Below are 22,507 nucleotides of genomic sequence, written 5' to 3'. Positions count from 1 at the left end.
GCATAACTTTGACCCTGACTGCCAATTCTGTTACAGTTCTTTATCTTTGTCTCATTTTAATGTGTTTCTCCTACAGTCTATACCTCATTGTTGCAATTTTAATTGTCCTGTATAGGACTTTGCTCACTAGCAGTAGGGTTTTAGTGTCCATTGACCTGCTCACTGCTTTGTCTTAAATATTCTGAATTAGGCTATTCTGCCTAAACCCTTACCCATGTGTGTGTAGTACACCTATTTCAACAAGTCTCACTGTTTAAAAGTTAGATGAGTTATCCTTACTTGACAAGGCAGGTGAGCATCATTTTATTTTCCCAATGTGATATTTTGACTGCTTAATTAGCTTCTGATTTTTCAGCCTGACTCTTATTTCTGACAAGACAGACAACACATTTCTTACCTCTTAGTGTAAGTTTTCCCTTCTACTTTTTCCTTAATTTCAGATAGATTGCAGGCGATGCAATATATAACTACTGTTTTTATGTTCTCACTAATATTACTGCAACATCTTGTTTACTACATATATTAGGGTAGTGTTAATGTAAGCGCCATTGTTTCATTTGCTGATTTAATTATGTAACAGTTTTGCCTGCCCTGTTTTGGATACTCACTCCATCATGAAAATGTTCAGCTTTATAACTGCAAAACTCTGTGCTTAGACTCAGATTTTACAGTGGGTGTATGTCTAAGGCAGATCTACTTTGATGCTGTTTACTTTAAAATAATTCTCTGATGTCCTTCAAGAATGCAACTGCAGTCATAACATATGGGTTGTCCTGCCTCAGGCAGGTCTCGGTCGGCCGAATTCCAAAGTTTGGGTCCAGCATCGGCTGGTGTCGCCTCCTCTCCGACTTCACAACGGCTGGAGTATAAAGGCATCGGCCGGCGCCATCTTCTTCAGTCTTTCTTGCCGCGCGGTGCCCGAAGCAGAAGCAGTTCGCAAGTGCCGGTTGGTCAGCTCCTGTGTTTTCAGTACCGAAGTCATTTAAAAGCTAAGTACCCCATTGGGGAACATTTTTTCTTGCCTCAGCCGATGTTAGAACAAATTGAGAAAGTTAATAATTGTTTGTCTTGTGGTAAACAAATACCTCATAAGGACTTCCATTCTTACTGCCTTCCTTGCCTGGGCCCAGACCACGACGTCTCGGCCTGTGCTGCCTGTGCTTGCTTTAATAAGCGCACTCTCAGGCACCAGGCAGAATTTGCCGAGGACTTTTTCGGTGAATCTTTCGCGTATATCATGCCGTCAGATCAACCGACATCGCAATCTGCCAAAAAACGAAAGGACCGGGACTGACATCCTCGGCCCGCGTCTACTACCGATGCTACTCCTAAACCCTCCGCTAGTGCTTCGGTCCCTTCGGAAGCGGTAATTCAACCGCTCCAGGCCAACGACACAGCATTAACACGACCTTCGGTCTCGGAGATCTCTCCGGTGCCGGTTGTTGATTTTCCTCCGGAAACCGAAGTTCTGGATCTACCCGACACCATTTCTGTAGACAAGGTTACTCCTGCACGTAGGGCTGCTAGGCCTCCTGTATCCATGTCCATCAAGGCCTTTGCACGTGCTAAGGCCGCCAGCCAGGCCAAGGCCCATCCTAAACCTGCTGCTCAGGCCCCTTCTTCTGATAAACAGATCATGTCTCTTGCTGCAGATCTTATTTCTCTTATCAGGGAGTCTCAGCCTCATCCAGACAGAGGTTCTCAGCCACCTGCAGAGAAAAGGCCCAGAAATGAGCAGGCTGACAACCTCTCTTCAGATGAAGCCTCTGGGGATTCTGAGCATTCTGATACCCAAGAAGAATCCTTTCAGGCCTACGAGGACTCTGATGCTGAGGAATCTATTCCCTCTGCCTCCCCTCCAGAGGATTTCTCGTTTGGTGAAGTCCTGCATTCTATGAGGGAACATTTTAAATGGCAGGGTCAGGAATTCGCTGATTCCAGGAAAAGGCTACGTACCTTCCTCAAGCTGCCCCAGCACAGACCTTTAGCTATTCCACCAGTTATGGATGTTTTGGATGATGTTTTCTCTGACTCCAGTGCTAACCCTGATTCTCTCCCCCCTGCTCCTGTCAAGCCAGATAGATATTATAGGGTCCCTGACACTCACAAGCATCTCTTTAAGGCCCACTCTGTGGATCTAGAAACTATTTCACAGGGCCCCAAGGGAGTGGCTACTTCCACTGCCAAAATTCCACTGCCAGAGGACAGGGAAGCTAGGTCCCTGGAGAGATGGGGTAAAAAAGTATATACCTCTACCACCCTAGCCATGAGGTCACTTAACTGCCTTTTTCACATGTTTCAGTACCAGGATTTTTTACTGGATTATTTTCAAAAAAAAAGTTAGCCTCTCCTGAGCCTATTGATAGAAAGGCACTGCAGGATCATATACATAACACTCAGCAGGTTGACAACAATTTTCTTCAGTGTGGTTATGATGCATTAGAAGCTTCATGTAGGGCAGCTATAACTGGGGCTGTGATACGTAGACATGCTTGGTTAAAAGATCAGTCTTTGCCTGACCATGTTAAAGTAAAGTTACTGGATGCACCTCTGGAAAAACAGAAGCTTTTTGGTGCTAATGCACAAGATGTGTTGAAATCCATTGAGGAAAAAGCAAAGTCAGTACAGACAGTTAAGGATTTCCTTCAGGTTCAGCCACCCAGTTTCAGCAGAAACTGGCCTTCAAAGAATTGGTCCTTCCCAGGCTCTGACAAGTTTCAAAGGGGAAAAAGCAGGTGTGGCCGAGGTAGAGGGCAATACCGAGGATCCTACAGGGGCCGCCAATGGCAACCTCCAAATCAAAGAAGTGGCGCCGACAGCCCAGCTGCACCACAAGGACAATCACAATGACTTGACTTTCATACTGCCTACAAAGGCTAAAAGAGAAGCACCTTTGGACGGAAAATTATCCTTATTCTCAAAAACCTGGCATATCTTAACCAAGGACAACTGGATTCTGGATTTAATAGACAAAGGTTACAGATTCCACTTCCATACTTTACCAATAAGACAAGGCATGCCAAACCTGCCACGTCATCAAAGGGCAGAGGCACTCACTCAAGTTTCAAAGCTAAGTATAAAAGCAATAGAAAGGGTTCCTCCTCAGGAACAAGGCCAGGGATTTTATTCAAGACTGTTCCTTGTTCCAAGAAAAGAAAACAAATGGAGACCTATACTAGACTTGTCAACTCTAAATACTTTTCTCATTGTGCCAATGTTCAAAATGCTGACGCTGCAGCAACTCCTTCCCATGCTGGGCAAGGGGTCTTGGTTGGTCACTCTGGACCTCAAGGAAGCATACCTGCATGTCCCAATCAGACAAAGCTGCAGAAGATACCTCAGATTTCTTGCAGGGACAGAGCATTATCAATTCTCAGCATTGCCGTTTGGCTTATCTACTGCGCCCAGAGTGTTCACGAAATGCCTGGCATCAGTAGTGGCACACTGCAGACTCTAGGGGATTCAAATATACCCCTACCTGGACGACTGCCTCATACAAGCAGACAACAAACAAACCTTAAAAGCAAACTTGGACTATGTCATGCAACTACTGCAGGCCTTGGGATACACAGTCAACATTCAGAAGTCAAGACTACTGCCATCCCAACAGATTATTTTCCTAGGAGCCAAACTGGACACAGAAACTCAAATGGCCTACCTCACAGAGGAAAAACAACAGCAGTTACCAGAGTACTTCAAAGGCCTAGCAAAACTCTCCCAGCTGACTGAAAGGAAAATCCTGCAGGCCCTGGGGTTCATGGCATCTTGCATTCTTCTGATACCTTTGGCAAGACTTCATATGAGAAAGCTGCAATGGTATTTAAAAAACTTATGGTCTCAACACAGCCAAAGCCTAGAGGACGTAATCCCACTTATTCCATGCTTGCAAAAGGAATTTTTGTGGTGGGCTCAAGCCAGTCAGTTAAACAAAGGCATGTCTTTCAACAGACCTCAAGCAGGTCAAATGATTACAACAGATGCCTCAGATCATGGATGGGGGCGCACATGGAGGGCAGATGCATTCAAGGTCTATGGACACCAAAGGAAAGACATCTGCACATAAACCAAAAAGAGATGTTGGCAGTGATACACGCAATTGAGACTTTCGAAAAATCACTACAACAAGGACATTTGCTAATCAGGACAGACAACACCACTGTCATGTGGTATATAAACACGCAGGGAGGCACTCATTCTTATCCCCTCTGCAGACTAACAATGCTTCTCTGGGAAAAATCCCTGAGTCTGAAGATACATTTGCAGTCCCAGTTTGTGCCAGGCAAGGACAATGTACTGGCAGACAAGCTGAGCAGAAATTTCTTGGATCCACACGAATGGATGCTGCATCCTCACATTTTCTCACAACTAACAAAGACATGGGGAAGACCGGACATAGATCTCTTTGCTTCCCACTTAAATCATCACCTGGAAAAGTTCTGCACAAGAACCCACCATCCTCTAGCCTGGAAAACGGATGCTCTCTCCTTCAGCTGGAATTCCCTAAAAATTTATGCATTCCCTCCTCTACCTCTGCTGACCAAGGTGATACTAAAGATCAAAGCAGAACAACCAACAGGCATTTTGATAGCTCCAGACTGGCCAAGGCAACACTGGTACCCATTACTGTTGAGCATAACTCGGACCAGACCGTGGCCTCTGACCTTATTGCTCCTAACACAACACAATTACAGGAATGTCCATCAAGACCTGAAAACATTGCATCTGACAGCCTGGAGGTTATCATGACTCCTCCAGCTATCTCTCTTTCCAAAACAGTTCAAGAGATCTTATTGGAAGCACACAGACCTTCCACCAGAAAAATCTATTCAGCCAAGTGGAAGAGATTCAGCATCTGGAATGCCAACAGGGGTCAGGACACAACATTACTGAGTATTCCTCAGATATTAGAATACTTGGCAGAAATGTTTCATACTGGACTCTCATACTCTTCTATAAAGATTCACGCCTCAGCAATCTCAGCAAAATACAATTGTGACCCTCCAGTGTTTTCACATCCTTTGCTAAGACAGTTCCTAAGAGGGATAAAGAATATCAAACCTCCCAGAAAACAGCCAGTACCTGGGACCTCAATTTCGTTTTGGAAAAATTAACTCTTCCTCCTTTTGAGCCAGCAGCAACTTCAGAAATGCAATTTCTATCATGGAAAACGGTCTTCCTATTGGCAGTCACATCTGCAAGAAGAGTCTCGGAGATACAGGCACTCATGGCAGTGCCTCCCTTCCTCATTTTTCATCAGGACAGAGTTTCTCTAAGAACCAATCCTACATTCATGCCAAAAGTTATTTCCAGGGTGTCTCTAAATCAAGCTATTCACCTGCCTACTTTCTTCCCCAATCCTCAAAATAGGGGGGAAAAACTGCTGCATACTTTGGACATACACAGGCAACTACGCTACTACTTGGACAGAACTAAGGCCACCAGAAAGTCTGACCAACTGTTTGTAGCCTATGCTGCTGGAGTACAAGGAAAAGCAATCTCCAAACAAACAATTTCAAAATGGATTGGACACTGCATCAGATTCTGCTATTCTTTCCATGGAAAAGGTGTGCCAGCACATATTAGGACACATTCCACCAGAGCTATAGCCACATCCACAGCTTTCCTAAGAGGAGTGGCAACAAAGGACATTTTAGAGGCTGTTACATGGAGCTCCATGCATACATTTACCAAGCACTACAACCTGCCCTTATACCCCAGATCCCGAGCAGGCTTTGCTTCGGCAGTTGTGCAGGGGATTTTAGCTGCACCAACCCTCTCTTAGTTCCATCCACCCCCAGCTTGGCTATGGTATTCAACCCATATGTTATGACTGCAATTGCATCCTTGAAGGACATAGTACAGTTTTGTACCTACCATAAATGTAGATGTCCGATAGATATGCAACTGCAGTCGGATTTTCCCACCCTCCTACCCCTCTGCAACTTTCTTTATGGGTCCCTACCCCTATTCCTATTAGCTGGGGGTATCTCCTATGGTGTATCTGTTTATTACTGTTGTGCATGTTTGGAATTTTTTATCCATTCACCAAATTTAGCCTTCCTAGGAGGGCACCTGGCATCTGGGGCAAGAAACACTGAAGAAGATGGTGTCAGCCGATGCCTTTATACTCCAGCCCTTGTGACGTCGGAGAGGAGGCAACACCAGCTGACGCCGGACCCAGACTTTGGAATTCGGCCGACCGAGGGCTGCCTGAGGCAGGACAACCCATATGTTATGACTGCAGTTGCATATCTATCGGACATCTACATTTATGGTAGGTACAAAACTGTACTTTGCCATTGGCTGTGAATGAAATGGGTTTCTGGACAATTCCATTAACCTGGTTAACAGATGAATAGTTGTTGGTCTGTACTTATGTGACTGTCCATCTCGGAGGCTAAAATCAACCCTGGTTGCTGTTCAAGCAACCTGAAAAGTGCTAGACCCTGTAAATGCTAGTGACAGTTTCTATAGAGGGACTTAGACCTATGCCAGTGGTCCACTATGTTTGACCCATTGGTTATCATGTCCTCACTTTCTTTCAGCTTCTGAAGAACACTTTTGTCTGCCCAAGAGTACCAAGCAGGATGTGTAGACCACCCCTGGTCTTCACCTAATAGTAAGTCTATGTGCCCTTCTTATAAAGAGGGCCTTTATACCTACCTAAGAGATGATCTTGGTGGTGCATATGCAGAAGGGGATGTTGGGGAGAGTGAAATGTGTATGTTTGTGACTTTTTTTTTGTTATGGTTTGTTTTGTATTTTATTAATCAAAAAAGGAAGCTATGTTTCTTTTTATGATTTTTTTTGATCATTTGTATAGGTGACATTTTAGCATTGATGATATTACTGTCAATGTCAAAGTGAAATCACACACGCACACACACACGCACACACACACACACACACACACACACACACACACACACACACACACACACACACACACACACACACACACACACACACACACACACACACACAGACACACATACACACACACACACACACACACACACACACACACACACACACACACACACACACACACACACACACACACACACACAGACACACACACACATACACACACACACACACACACACACACACACACACACACACACACACACTGAAAAGCAGAACAGTGATAAACCACTGTAAATTTGTCTGTTCAACCCTTGGAAGATCCCACCAGTGATCCCTTCAGGTCATCTTTCTTAGGGTGAGCTTCATCACTCTACTGTGAAGCATGTCTGGAGACCACTGGGTAATAAATGTAGAAGCAGCAGCAGGGAGCATTGGCTATGGCCTTATCTCAGTCTGCATCATTCTGTTTCTGACTTTATAGATGCCACTGGTGTGAGGTTAATCAAAACAGGATGGAACATGCCTGATGTTGGTGCATTTCCAGTGTTGGAAAATGAGAGTGGCCTGCCCATAAACACAGTTAGCACCACAGTGCCCACTACTACACCCATTTGGGATATGCCTGTATATGTCAGTGCCTTCCCTGCATCTTCTGCCAATAGTTGCAGCCAATCTGTCCATGGAAGTCTGCCACTGGTGCCCAGTCCTCTCCTGCACTCATGGCGGCAGGGACAGTACTGCTACTGCAGAGAATGCACAAATCCCACAGGAAATGTATGTCTTGATGGACTCAGCATCACATTTTCCACTCATTCACAGATGTGGGTGTCAGTCAGTGGATGTGCAAGGCACGCCCTGTGAGAGATAATCAGTGCAAGGTACAGCATGTGTTGGGGCATACATGGGGTGTAAGTCCTACATTCTAACTAGACATATAGGGAACAGAAGGACATGTACATGTTGATAGAAGTAGAGGACAACTTGGCATCCATTGTGATCTCTCCAGGGTATGGGGCCAAATGGCCACACCAGAGTCCCCCTGTGTTGTGTACATTAATGGAGCAGGCCTCCACAGCTATCTCACAGCACTGCAAGACATTTTTCATCCATCAGATTTCTAATCATTGCATCCATTCTTAAGCATTGACCCAACCATAGATGTAGTCAGTGCTGCTTTGCCTCCACTGTGAGTAAGCTTCACAGAGCCACACAGACATACAGTCACACACCAAGGTGGACCATCCCCAGGTATGTGGTAGCCATATACCCTGCAATGCCAGTGCCCAAAGTTATGGCTGATACTCCTCTGCCTCTGAAGTAAGTACATCCTACAAGTTCAGCCAATCAGGCTAATGTAGTTTTATACTATCTCTTCCTTTCAGTGTTGTCAGACGAGCAGTGCCTAGATGTGGTCATCTGCATTGAGGTGAACGTCCAAAGTATACCCTCCCTCCATGGAACCACATCAAGTGTCATGCGTATGCTCAGAAAGTACTATATTATCTGTTGCATAGTACTTCCATCTTGGTATTGCAGGACCTCCCAGAACATCAAGCCAATATTCCTCATATGGAACCTCAAACACATCCCCAGACAGTGTGCTGACTCCTCCAACCTCTCTGCCATATCCATGCAGCTGCATCTACCTTCCATAAGCTATCCATCTTTCTGTCCTTCAACCTATGTTAACATTGATGTACCTGTCACTTGGTTCTATGCTACTTGCGCAAATACAGTGACAGAATATATGAATTAAAAGAACAGAAGAAAGACAGTTATAAAGCTGTTTACAAGGAAAAAATAAGTAAGCTGTTATATAAGATGTGCATGTTGTCTACAAAGTAGGGAAAAAGACGTGCTGTTAGTCTGACATCAGAATCTATGTGCTTATTTTCTGTTATTATATTTATTAACTGATTAGCTGAATACATGCTCATTATTTTTCTCTCTCTGCATATATATATATATCTATATATATATATATATATATATATATATATATATATGTATATATATATATATATGTGTGTGTGTGTGTGTGTGTGTGTGTGTGTGTGTGTGTGTGTGTGTGTGTGTGTGTGTGTGTGTGTGTGTGTGTGTGTGTGTGTGTGTGTGTGTGTGTGTGTGCATGTGTGTGTGTGTGATTTCCCTAGTACTGGTCAATTTAAGCTAACATTGACTTCTGTATTGTCTGCACACTTTGGTTGACAATGCAGATGGTCAACAGCTGTGCAAGAATGGATAATCTCTGAGGTTAGGGAATATGCGTTTACCCCCAGTGATGGTGCAATCTTGGAGTTATTATATATAATTAGGAAATTCAAAAACGCTCAGCAAACGGATACCTCTTCAAAAATGTTTATTGCAAAATAATCCAAATATCACAGAAAGCAAGCAAGAACTCCCCCAAATGAGGATTAAGTCACCATAAGCACTTTCATCCCCAAAATCATACATAAACATCAGATCAATCTGATGAAGTTCCATGTTTATGTATGATTTTGGGGACAAAAGCACTTATGGTGGCTTAATCCTCATTTGGTGGAGTTGTTACTTGCTTTCCGTTTGATTTGGATTATTTTGCAATAAGCATTTTTGAAGAGGTACCCATTTGATGACCATTTTTTGGATTTTGTGGTTTTTTTGGATTTTTTTGCATTTACTTCTTGATTATATGTAATTAGCTGGGGTGTCAGTGGGAGTGCAGGGTGGCTTGCTTCCCTGAAAAACTCTGTTTCTTAAGTTTGCATATTGAGATGAGTAACCTCATTATATGTGGAGAAGCCATGCTGAAGTCTCTGTTTCAATATTACTTTGTTGACAGTAGCCACAACGATGTAAAGTTGATTTGACAAATGCTAATATATATATATATATATATATATATATATATATATATATATATATATATATATGTACATGTGCATACATGGGTCTAGGACATTTCACTTAATGCACATTTCACTGAAAGTCAAATTAGTGTGCACTTTTCACTGAAAGCGCAATTCACTGAAAACTCAATTCACTGAAAGTTATATATGGCCTTTTCCCCACTGTAGTGCGACCGTGGAGTTAGTGTATATTTAGTAAGGGGGTGGGTGGGGGCCACAGCCCCCCACATCGGGGGGTGTGGGGGGCTATTTTAAATATTTTTAACTATATACATGGATACTTGCAATTCCAATATATTACTCTTTTCTGAACATAATATATACTTAAAATATGTGGGGGGCTATGGCCCCCACACCTCCCTTACTATATATACTAACTCTAGGGTCGAACTACAGTGAGGAAAAGGCCATATATAACTTTCAATGAAATGCGTTTCAGTGAATTGAGTTTTCATTGAATTGTGCTTTCAGTGATTTGTGTTCAGTCATTTGAGTTTCAGTGAAATGTGCATTCAGTGAAATGTCCTAGACCATATATATATATATATATATATATATATATATATATATATATAGATATATATATATATATATAGATATATATATATACATATAAGTATCATTCACTCAGTTGACTCAGCACTATGAAAGATGTGAATGATGTGTTCAATGCATCAAGTGTTGACCACCAATGTTTTCAGATATTAGAAGAAGGAAGATTGCATGTGGGTAACATAAATGTGGATTTGGGAATTTTATTCCAAAAGCGTTTGAATTACCCATTCTAAAGATTTAAAACTTGCCTATTTCAGCATTAGAGGATTTTAGTATTTGTTCAAGTGTTTGTGGGTTAGGGTTACAGTAAGGGCTGGTAAGGTAATTGATTTAGTGTTCTGTGTGCATGTGTGTTTAGTGCTGTATATAACATGTATCTGAGTGTAGTTCTTATGCTACCGAAAGTTTTTTTTAAGGTAGTAACCATATATCTGCAAACATAAAACATATGACAATAGGACGGTTGAATTAAAAGGTGCTTATGGAGATAGAAAAGAAAGGTATTATATAATGTTTTACTATCAAAATTGTGCAAATCAGTTTTCTGAGTAATGACTTACTTGAACCGAAATGCCAAAATTGTGCACACCATTCCCTTAAACTCTGAATGCAGTAATGTCAGTACATTGAGTTCCACATTATTGATATAATGTGGACGTCCAGAGATGTACTACCACCATTTTGGAGTGCTAATTATATATTCTAACTCCGAGATCACACTACAGTGAGGAAAAGAGTACTATCCCCATACCCACTGCAGTGTGATCCAATTGAAACAGCGACACTCAAAACCGTGAATGCAAGCTACGTGTCGATGTTTCAGAGGCGACGGGATTTCCACTCACAGTTTTAAACTTCTGCTCCTTTATTATCGACCTTATGAACTACAGTAAGGTGAGTTTCAGATATTTGCTTATAAACCTTATACAACATGCATTACTTCATATACATTTGGTAAGTAGTACGCTCTGTAACTTTGGTACTTAATTTAACATGTGACATGATAACTAGTCAAGGCTACCTTTAGTTCAAGGCACTGTGGAAATTGTGGGGAAAGGAGAAAACTTTGCTCCTCTGCACCCAGAATATACCCCAAGTAAAAATATGGAGGACTGCTACAATCTGACACACTGCTAAAAATGCACAGTCTTAAGAAAGAGAAAAGGATAGGTATAGAAACCTCAAAAGGAACAAAAATCTGTCTTTGGTTGGAAGTGACAAAAGAACCCATATGTTATTACACATTTATACTAAGTCTTAAACGAAAACTCCAGTTAAGTTAGTGAAAGAGATCAGTGCAGAAAGAAAATGTTAGGGAATAAATTATAGTGCATGACATGACACCTTTCAGAAAATTCTGGATATTAAAATAATTAAGGATGTATGTGTTGAAACAGAGGGAGAAACCTATTTTGGCAAACTCAGTAAGAGAAGAAAGGGAACATGAACAGAACCTTAGGTTTCCATTTGTAATGTCAGAACAGACAGCTAGTCAGAAATAGGACTTTTAGTGTCTTTTATTTAAAGAAGCAGAAGTTACTGATGTAAATGTAAATGAACTGCCAAAACTAAATACAGGAAAAAAAGTCACTGGAATAAGTTCTCTTTTTTAGAGTAATGAATAACAGAAGAAGAATATAGGGCATAAGTAAAATGTCCTTTGCAGTGCACCTGAAGGCCCTATCCCTGTATTCTGTCTCCAACAGGCTTTAGAGGGGAGCTGTATGCCTGGCATACAGAGCATTGTCAGACCCAACTCTAATAGACCTCTTGTATATCCACAAAACAAACAGCACAAGAATTACCCATTCTAAAGACTTAAACATTGCCTGTGATATAAATAGGACCTGCTGGAGAGACAGATATTTATCCCAGAGACTACTCCCAGGCTCCCCATCCATGTAAAGCAGAGTTATTCCCTAATCCAATTCAAGTGTAACTTGGACAATTGGATGGGGAATAGGAAATTCATCCCTGGTTTTGCACCCATGTCTCTTATGGACATAGGCAACCTGCAAATGTTTCCTCTGCCAAGCCCCTGCTTACACTTGTCAAGGGTATCAGAACTTATCAAGAGATTTGGGATGCATGGCTAGGTTTAAAAAGGCCCATGTGCTCATTAGCCTAGTAAACACCTATGAACCTATGAAGAAAAAAGTTAAGAAGATGATAACAGGCTTGAAGCCCTGTTACTGCAACTATGCCTTGTATTTCATGTCATTAATGACTAGACTAATGTCGGGTGGCACAATGCCAGGGTAATCCTATGGGCTATGCTTGTAATGGAGCCAGGGCCATTAGTCTAGTACACACCTATGAACAGTTCTTGATCTTCTACATCTCCACAAGACAAATATCTTTATAAGCAATCAAAACAAAAAATATTGAGATCTCTACCAAACAATAAAACCTTGATGCCTGGAGGGAGTATCAGCAAAATCATTGCTGGCCTAACCACTTTTACCCTTGTGGAAGTCAGCTGTATATCATGAGGGTGGGTGCTGCCAAGGTGTAAATGGTGTTTAGACTTACTGGCTTTCTAATTTCCATGACCCTTTGATCCTAAGAGGAAATGCCTAGTCCTACATCAGTACACTGATGAAAGTGTTTCTAACCTGACAGATATGCAGACAAGCAATTAAAATGTAAGGAAGGCACAGGGGGAAGACAATACATTAAACAGGGCCAAATAAAATATAGCCAGAGTAAAAGAATAAACAAATGAGCAGACTGCCTCTATCCCATTCACATGTTCTAACTAAAGAATGGCTTGCTATACAGGGTGAAAAACAAATAATAGAAAAAAGATACTACACTATTATTTGTAAAACCTTTCTGAACACACAATGAAACTGGCATATAATCATATTTTAGAAGGACACTAAGGGATGGGCAAAATATAAAGCTAGAATTGTATCTAAATTTTAATGACTTGGTGTTATGAAAATCAATAAAAGCTTTTGTGCAGCCTGCACAAAATGTTAGAAGAAGGCACCACACTGTGGCTTCAGAAGACTATTATTTCTTATACGTATTAATGAAGTCTCATTTCAATGAGTATCTCTGGATCTTGCAGATGCATTAGTAAAGTCTGGTAATGGCTACTAATACTATGCCAGTGTGTTTCCTGAATCAATACCCCTGTAAAACATCAGTACTAAGTCAGTAGCCAAATAATTAGTATTACATTCCTTCAAGGTATAAATCTATTTTATTTATTTTAATTTTGTTTACTGGGATAGCCCGACTGGATATATGTCCATTTTCAGCAGAGGCCCAGGGAGAAAAGCTCCACATAGACAAACTTACATAGATTATGCAGAAGTTAGCAAATAATTATAAAAACAAAGTGATTATATACAATGGGTTAGTAGTGTTCCCTAGTAGGGACTCACAGTTCTCATGGACAGGCACAATTAAAAGTAAGAGACATCAGATTGGAATCAGAGCTTGGTGATGTAGTTACAAGTTATGATAATTACAGAATATGCTTTCAATTTATAACTTAATCAGGGTTGATACATGGGTATAGCCAATTCACTTTGAGATACTGTTTGAGTTTTTTTTTTAAAGACTTTTGGAGGATTGTAGGGTTATATAGTTTGGCAACGAATTCCAGATTTTGCCAACTTAGTTGGCAAACAGGGATTCACCAGCAGAGTTATTAGCTTTGTGGGTTTGGACCAGTAGTTTATCAGTTGACCGTAGGGATCTTAGGTGACTATATGGCTTAATTTTATTTTTAAGTGAGGGGGTATCCTCAGGGTGGTACACAATTATGTGCGCTATTAAGAGTTGATTGAATTGAATTAAGCTGGGCAGTTCTAGCCACTCTAGTTGTTTAAGGTTCTGGCAGTGGTGGGTTCTATAGGTGGAGCCACTGGTGAATCTGGCAATATGATTGTAGCTATGGGACAGCTTACCTAGTTCGGATTTGTTGAGGTTTGAGAGTACAGGTGAGGTATATAAAAGAGTAGAGAGTAGATGTGATAGGGTGATTGCAGTCCTAGCCAGTGGGGTAAAAATGTCTTATTTCTATACAGTGATCCAAGCTTCTTATTGATGGTCTGTATGGTTTTGTTCATCTGTAGGTCAAATTTGAGATTATTGTCTATGATAACCCCTAGCAGTTTGGTGTAATTATCTGGGGAAACAGTGGTACCATTGTTAGATGTGACAGAGAATGAAAGTGTGGTGGATCTAGTAGTGGGGGAGAAGAGTAAAAGTTTAGTTTTATTGGGGTTCAGAAGTAGGCGTTGGTTGGTGAGCCAGTTCTTCATAGTGTTAAATGTATTTTGGGTTAAGGTTTGCGGTTTGGATGAGGAGGTGGTTGAGGAGATCAGAGTGGAATCATCTGCATATTGAATGCAGGTAGCTTTAGGGATAGCAGTGTGAAGGTTGCTGATAAAAATAGAGAAGAGTAGTGGACCTAGTATGGACCCTTGAGGGACACTAAGTGTGAAAGGTAACTGGCTGGAGAGTTTGCCCTGCCATAGTACCGCCTGTTGTCTACCAGTCAGGTAGGACTGGAACTACTGGATACCAGGCTTGTTGAGGGAAATAGATTTTAGTGAAAGAATGAGAAGTTCATGGTTGACCATGTCAAAGGCTTTTGATAGGTCAAGAAAGAGGGCAGAGGTTAGCCTGTTGTCATTCCTGTTTTGGTTTATGGCAGTAGTAAAGGAAAGGAGGGTTGAGGTGGTGCTGTGGTATGGCCTGAAACCATGCTGGGAGCTGGATAGTAAGTTATTCTGTGTAAGGTATTGCATTAGTTGCTTGTGTTCACATTTCTCCATTATTTTGGCTAGTGGGGAAAGAATGGCAATGGGTCTATAGTTGGATATATCTGCGGAGCTACCACCTTTATGGAGTGGGATGACATGAGATATTTTCCAGAGGGAGGGGATAGCATTTTCAGATAAGGTTCTGTTGATGAGGATATATATGGGATATGCAATGGCATCTCCAGCTATTTGTAGGTACTCTGCAGGGAGGAGGTCAGCAACGAGGGTGGTAGGTTTTAGTTTTTTAGAAGTGTTTTGATAAAACTAGTGGATATTGGTTGGAAGCTAAATTCAGGGTTATTATTGGGTTAGATTAGGCATGTGATTTAAGTTAGAGGGGGTCAGTTGATTTGCTAGGGATTGGATTGTTTCAGTGAAAAAGTTATTAAATGCGCTAGCTATGATCTCTGGGGAACTATGGGTGTAGTTAGCCAGGGCTGGGGTGGTGGAATGACCTGGACAAAGTAGTTGATTTAAGCCTGCCCAGAACTTTTAAGGGTCGTTATGGTCTTTTTATTGGAGATTTTGGTAGAAGCTTTTCTTATCCAGTAAAATAGATTTTTTGTATCATTCCTGAGTTGACGATATTTTAGATGGTCAAGTGGGGCTTTGGTTGTTCTCCAGCTGGCCCAGGCTCTGTTTCTAGTTTTGATTTTTGCTTTGGTATCTTTTGTGAGCCATGGTGCTGTATTTGATCTAGTTTTTATTGTACGTGCTGGAGCATGGGAATCAAGGATACTTAGGAATTTAGTGTTAAAGTGATCTATGGCCTCCTCTAAAGTTAGATTTTTTAGTTTTAACCAGTCAACTGCTTTTAATTTGTTTTGGAATATAGCAGTGTCAAAGTTTTTCCTGTTTCTAACTGTTTTATATTTGGGCTGGTGAGGGTTTCCTACCTTATGTTTTATGATATAGGTTAGACAATGGTCACTGAGGTCATCAGGGAGAGTACCAGCTGTGTACAGTTGGGGTTGGTTATTAACTAGGATCCAGTCTAGAATACTTTCCCTGTTGGTTGGTTTGTTTATCCTAGTGGTTATGGTCTGTTTAAATCCAGATAGGTTTATATAGGTGAGGGGGGGGGGGGTTGGAGGAGCAGGGGTGCCAGTCGATGTTAAAATCACCAAGAACTATGGTTTCTTGGGGATAGGTAGTGGATAACCAGTAAAGGAGAGCTTTTAGGGTATTTAGATTGTTGTCTGGTGGAATGTATGCACAGACGATGTTCAAGTGCTTGGTTTGGTTAATCTGTAGCTTGGTTATGAGGAGTTCTGCGTTATTGAATTGGGGAGATTGAATAGTGTCTCTATTAATGGTTAGAGTATTTTTGTAAAGGACTGTTATCCTACCTCCTTTCCTTGTAGCACGGTTTAACCTGTGAATATTGTATCCTGGAGGTAGTATCTCATTTTCAGTAGTACTGGGGTTTAGCCAGGTTTCCATAAGACACATAATGTTTGGGGAGTGGGTTGCTAGGAGGGCATGTAGGTTGGGAATCTTATTGTTAATACTTCTAATATTTAGGTGAAATGCTAGGAGGGAACTAGTGGGAGTATTCATGGGTAGCTTGACTGTGGGGATTATGGTAAGGGAGTGGAGGTTATTGGCTGTGGGTGGGTCAGGGTTTGGATGAATGTCTCTATGTGTTAGAAGGTTATAGTGACAGGATATTCTGAGCTTTTGGAGTTTGTTTATAAGTTTTATATAGTCTTTGTCTTTAGGATTATGTTTTGTGGCTGTACAGGGGTGATATTTTATAGAGGGTGGTATATTCGGTCTGCTGGAGATGGTAAAGTGTTTGGTATTATCTGTGAAGTCGGGGGTGTCTGTTTGACCATTTGGGCAGTGAATACCATGGTCAAGTGTTAGTTCATAGGCAGTGAGATGGTAAAATAGAAACAGTATAGGCATTTGGGTAATTAGTATTTTTTTGCTTGTTTGCGTTTTGTTAGGGGGGCAGGCCAAATTTTGATGGCTGACTGTGCTAACAGGGTCTGGAAGAATGGGAAAGAAAGAAATGGGATAAGGGAACAGGGTTGCTCAATGGTGTGTGAGGTGCTGACTGGTACTTAGCAGGCGGGGAGTGACAAGGGAGTGGCAAAGTCTTGTTTAAATATAGCACTAGTGGTGGCGGGTGGAATTTGGGGGCAGGGAGGGGAGTAGAGGAATGCTAACAAACCAATGAACTCCATTTATGTCTGTGGTAATATATCAGTTTTGTCAGTGTTTTAGAGCAAAAAAGTTGAAACCCTCAAGTTTTCTACCCTCAAAGTGGTAGGCTAGTGGCATGTTGTAATAAAACTTTGAAATCTGTGTTAAATAAGATCTTAGAGCAGGATGTTAAGAACTGGGATCATTTAATTTTATTATCTGATTTTTGCTATAAGAGGTGCTCCAAACGTCAACATTATTTACCAATTTAAGTCATTATGCAGCTGGCATTATTGAGGCTTGCTAGACATAGAAAATGAAGATTTGGGAGAAAACTTCATTTAAAAGTGCAAGAGCACACTGTAGAAACTTGCAAAACAAGTTAAAATTGTTATGCTGTTAGCTGAGGAAGATGTGCAGAGGGCACAAGAGATACAAAAGAAAGCATAAAGTAAAAATGCCAAACTTAGAGAATTTAAAACAGGAAGTACACTTGTCATTGCTGACAACTGCTCCCAGACCACATCATGAGGTGCTCCTTTGGCCTGTGATACACAGGCTAGAAGCAACTCTTACAAAATGCAAAGCATTTTAGATTATGTAGTCTTGTTCCTGATGTAGGTATCAGCTTCATTAGTGGAGCAGACTACATTTTCATAAATGCTTGATAACTGAACTTTTCCATCTTTAATTCAGATTCAAGGAATGGGTGACAGTTTACCTGCTGTGCTGGCACCCAGATATTCTGAGCAGCTTTTAAATAAGTGTCTGCTGTGTGATCCAACTTAGAAAGACAAATGAATGACTTGACTTGTTTCTATGGTTAACATGAGGCCATCTTTACATTTTTATTTTTGATTATTTTTTATTACAATCACACATTTGATGTAAATGTACATAGTCAGCAAATATGCAACTATTGCTAGGTATGGGGATGTCTCTTAGTGAAACTGACTAACCCTCTCTTTGGCCTGCTGTCATTTGTTTAAGTTAAGCAGTCATTATGACTTTGCAGGACTAATTTATATTTGTATGAAGCAAGTAGGAACACTTTAATGTGGCTCAACACAATATGTGTTTGTAAAACTGTGTTCAAATAAGTGACTGTGGGCATTTTTTTCATTTGATTATGTTAAACAGTCATTATTCTGGCTTTGCAGGACTAAAGTATATTTCTGTGCTCCAAATTAGAATACCCTACTGTGGCTAGCTACAGTGTGTTTCTTTGAAACAGAGGGAGAATAATTTACTTTGGGCAGTTTTTGTTTGGTTAAATTAACCAGTCATTATTATGGTTTTGTAGGATTAATGCATAGTTGTGTAAAGCTGGACTACTTTAATGTATTTACTTTGAAGAAACTGGAACATAGACCTATTATTACCTGACAAATAGTATTTTGTGGGAGGACATTAAAAACGTCTGTGCAGCCTGCCGAGAACATCAAAAGATGAGAGTACATCCCAAGTTTGGAAGCCTGTCAATGTGTATGTCTATTACTAAAGTTCCATTCCAGTGAACACCCATGTGCACAAGAGGAGGTATTCACAAGTATAGATATAGATGAACCACAGTTGCCAGCTACTATCAATAAATACATTTATATATTGACCTCAAAATATGTGTATATCTTTATTTATCAGCTGAATTCTCACACATCTCATTAGCCAACTATTGTTTTCCAGTTGTACTGTAATGTAGATAATCCGTGACTAGCCAACTATTTACCAGTATGTGCGCAAGTACCCTTCTGCAAAGAAAGGAAAAAAAAAACAATGATCTCTTTGTAACCTATGCTGAGTAATGCATTGTGCTGTGATACACAAGGGAGACACTAATATATCAAAGTTTTCTGAATTTCTTTCTGATTTAGTTTATTTATTTATTCTATTAAGTGACGTAATTAATAATGATTACTTTCAGTTTTAGTTCTACCTTATATTTTTCATTGTAAAAAAAACATTCTGTGATGGATTTTGAAGTGTTCATTGCAAAACAATAAAAACGCAACAGTAGATTTTATGCTGCTCTGTATAACTGTTTTTTTTTTAATTTCTCTCTTTTTTTTCAAGTGGCACTTTAGATCTTGAGAGATAATGGCTCTAATTGAAAGAAGTCCCGATCAATGTCTCCTGGAACGTCTCCAGAGATGTCAACAGAATAGAGATATATCAAGGTCTCAGACAACATCAAACAGTGAAAAACCAGTAACTTCCACACCTCATCTGACACATCCAGGTTTAACTGTAAATGAAGAAGATGAAGATGAAGATGTGAAAACCTGCGTTGACACTGACTATGCTACGCAGTTCTTTAATATTCAGTACACACTGAAAGAAGATTACATTCTAACAGACTTTTCTTTCATTCAGGGCACAAGACGTTTTGAATGTCATTCCATAATTCTTGCTGCAGTTAGCTCCTTGGTGCAGAAACATCTACAGGAAGGAGAGTGTGATGAGATCTGCTTAGATGAAGAAGTAAGCAGCGTAGGTCTAGAAGCAGTCATTGCATATGCTTATAAAGGAGAAATGAATCTGGATAATGAAACAGTAGCTGAGGTCATGAAGGCAGCCAAATATCTCGGTGTGCCTAGAATGATAGAACTCTGCACTCGCTTTCAAGAGTCATCTAAAACTGTTGATGAGTGGAAGCCTTTATCATCTGATATTTGTTTAGCAAATCTGCGGTCTATTAAAGACCTTTGGAGTCAAAATGTTGGCTGTGATATACAGCTTCAGGTTGATGGACATACCTTTTCAGGTAGGCATAAAATGGTATATGTTTTCTACAGCACAATAGATGTTAAATAAATGCTTTGGCTAAACAATTATATATATATATATATATATATATATATATATATACACTAAAATGGCTATATTTTTTTTCTCATTAAGCTCCCTTTTATACCTGGAGTTCTTGAGAGGCAAAGCAGACAGCAGCAGTTTGGCACAACAAGCAATAACTAGTGTCATCCTATGAAGTTTTTCATTATTCCTATGCCATTTAATCATCTGTCAGATAATGAATTACATTAAACTGGTAGATTATGAATGCATACTGAGCTACAAATTACATGTTACAGAAAGCTTATCTGATTGCAGATAGCTACCATTTTATGGTACTACGTAAGGTTGATGCTGATGTATCATTACTTTATTGCAATTATATAGCACATTCTGCATGCACTGTGAGGGTTGCAAGATTACAGTATATCTGTAAACATTCCTTTTATAAGGGAATAAGTTATCTGTATTCTGCTTCTCATACATGACATATGTTTTAAGGCAAATGTAACATATTTTGTAATTTTGTGCAAACAGGATGCAGCTGAGATGCATAAAGATATTACCAGAATTCTGAATTTCACTGAACAGGAGAGGTAAAAGCTCCAACCAATGGATTGATGATGTTCATATGGCAGTAGAATGGAATTGTTGTACAATTGTGCAGCAGTTCAGTGGACCATAACACTGTATATCTTATTTGAGTGTAGGTAATACTGGATCCAAGTCTACTGCCATGGTTTATGACTTCATAGGTTCACAGAAGATTACTAGGCTAATGGTCTAAGAGTTCTGACAAGCCTAGCCAATACCAATGTTACCCAATATATGTCCCATAGGGGCAAGAGGATGGCATGGATTTCTACCTATGCCTTGATTATCTTACAACTTGCCCGTGCCATTAAGGGACATAGGCATGACCCCAAGTGTTAATTTGTGACTCACCATTCATTGATCCAAATTACATCTGAAGAGGACCAGGAAAGATCTCTGCTTAATGTGAATAGGAAGCCTTTTACAAAGAAGGGGCAATCTCTGAGACACATTTTTGTCTCTCCCGCATGTCTTGCTTGAGTTGCTGACTAAGTTTACATTCCTAGATTGGGTGGCCCTCATACTATTTGACTTGTGGATGTGTAGCAGCTCCATTAGGACTGAATTTGTGAGGGCCTTGTAGGTCAGGCATGGGTCACCCCTTAGTAGTCGATACAAGACAGAGTAAAGGGATAAGTCCTTTAATCTTCCCGCATAGGACATGATGTTTACACTCTGTATTTTCTTTGTGAGGAGCCTCTGAGGTAGCTTCAGCTGCTGTAAGTGCCTAGACAAGCACATGTTAAATGGTGCACTGTACTCGATTATTGGTCTAATGAGGACTGAGTACAGCAGGACTATAATTTCATTGAATCTGGATGTTATACCTTTATTTAAAGTTGTGCAACATTGCAGGACTTTTTTACCACTGTGGACACATGACCATCAAAGTTCAGGCTACTGTTTATTTGTGTACCAAGATCTGTCACCTCTGAGTGTACTCTTAGGAGCATACTGATAGGTTCATAGGCACATAGGTTCTTAGGTTGGTACTAGACTATCAGCCCTAGGGCTTATACAAGCCTAGCCATAACAATTCCCTGGCTATTTCTTCCCACACTATTTACTTCCCTGGACCCCTGTCTAGCAGGGCGACTGATGTGATCCTCGGGGTGAATTTCCTTTCTCCCATCCAAACGTCAAGGTTCCTTTTGAAGAGGTCCAAAGAGGCACTCTGCTTGAAATGTATGTGCAATCTTTTCCAGAGTCTGGGGAGTCTCCGGGTCAGGAACCTATCCCTCCAGCATGTTTTGTTTATTGTGATGACAAGGTTTAGATCCCTGGAGTGTGTGGCTCTGAGGGATTGGGATTTCTTTAAGTGTAGCATGTCCAACAGCTCTGGGTTTGACATGGCCTTGTATGTTAAGCAGAGATCACCTCTGAGTAGACGATATACGACAGAGTATAGCTGGAGTTTTTTTAAGGCGGTCAGGGTAGGGCATCTGCTTTAGGACTGTGATTCTTTTAATGAGGTATTTCTGCGGCCTTTCCAGTTGTTGCAGATGTCTTGAGAGGTACATACCAAATGGGGCATTGTATTCTATAATGGGTCTAATGAGGGATTAGCACAGTGGGAAAATGACCTCCTTTTTTCTGGATGAAAAGCCCTTAGTGATGAGGTGTGCAACATAGAAGTATTTTCTGACTGTTGTGGCGATGTGGTTATCGAAGGTGAGACCACTGTTCACCTGTGTCCCTAAGTCTCTTATCACACTTTCAGTGTTTAGTGTACTGCCACCTATATGGTAATTCACGGGTACATGTTTTTTCCCGAAGGGGATAACTATACATTTCTTGGCATTGAGCTTGAGCCCATGGCTCTGGCACCTAGCATCTGTTTCTGTAAGGCCCTTTTGTAGAGTATCCACATAATTT

General features: G+C 40.7%; 1 protein-coding gene across 3 annotated transcripts in view; it reads left to right on the top strand.

Annotated features, from left to right (window-relative positions):
- Positions 1-22,507, top strand: part of LOC122808746 (kelch-like protein 33) — a 146,952-nt gene that overhangs the window by 6,809 nt on the left and 117,636 nt on the right. For all 3 annotated transcript variants that reach the window (XM_044079762.1, XM_044079759.1, XM_044079761.1), the window contains exon 2: positions 19,322-20,012. In XM_044079762.1, the coding sequence (XP_043935697.1) occupies positions 19,346-20,012 (667 nt within the window). In that variant the 5' untranslated portion in view covers positions 19,322-19,345. The remainder of the gene's footprint in view (positions 1-19,321; positions 20,013-22,507) is intronic.

This window comes from Protopterus annectens, chromosome 8.part0 (assembly GCF_019279795.1).
Source record: "Protopterus annectens isolate FY-2018-M chromosome 8.part0, PAN1.0, whole genome shotgun sequence".
NCBI lineage: Eukaryota > Metazoa > Chordata > Ceratodontiformes > Protopteridae > Protopterus > Protopterus annectens.
Note: the sequence above shows the minus strand (reverse complement) of the source record. Positions and strands in the feature narration are given on the sequence as shown.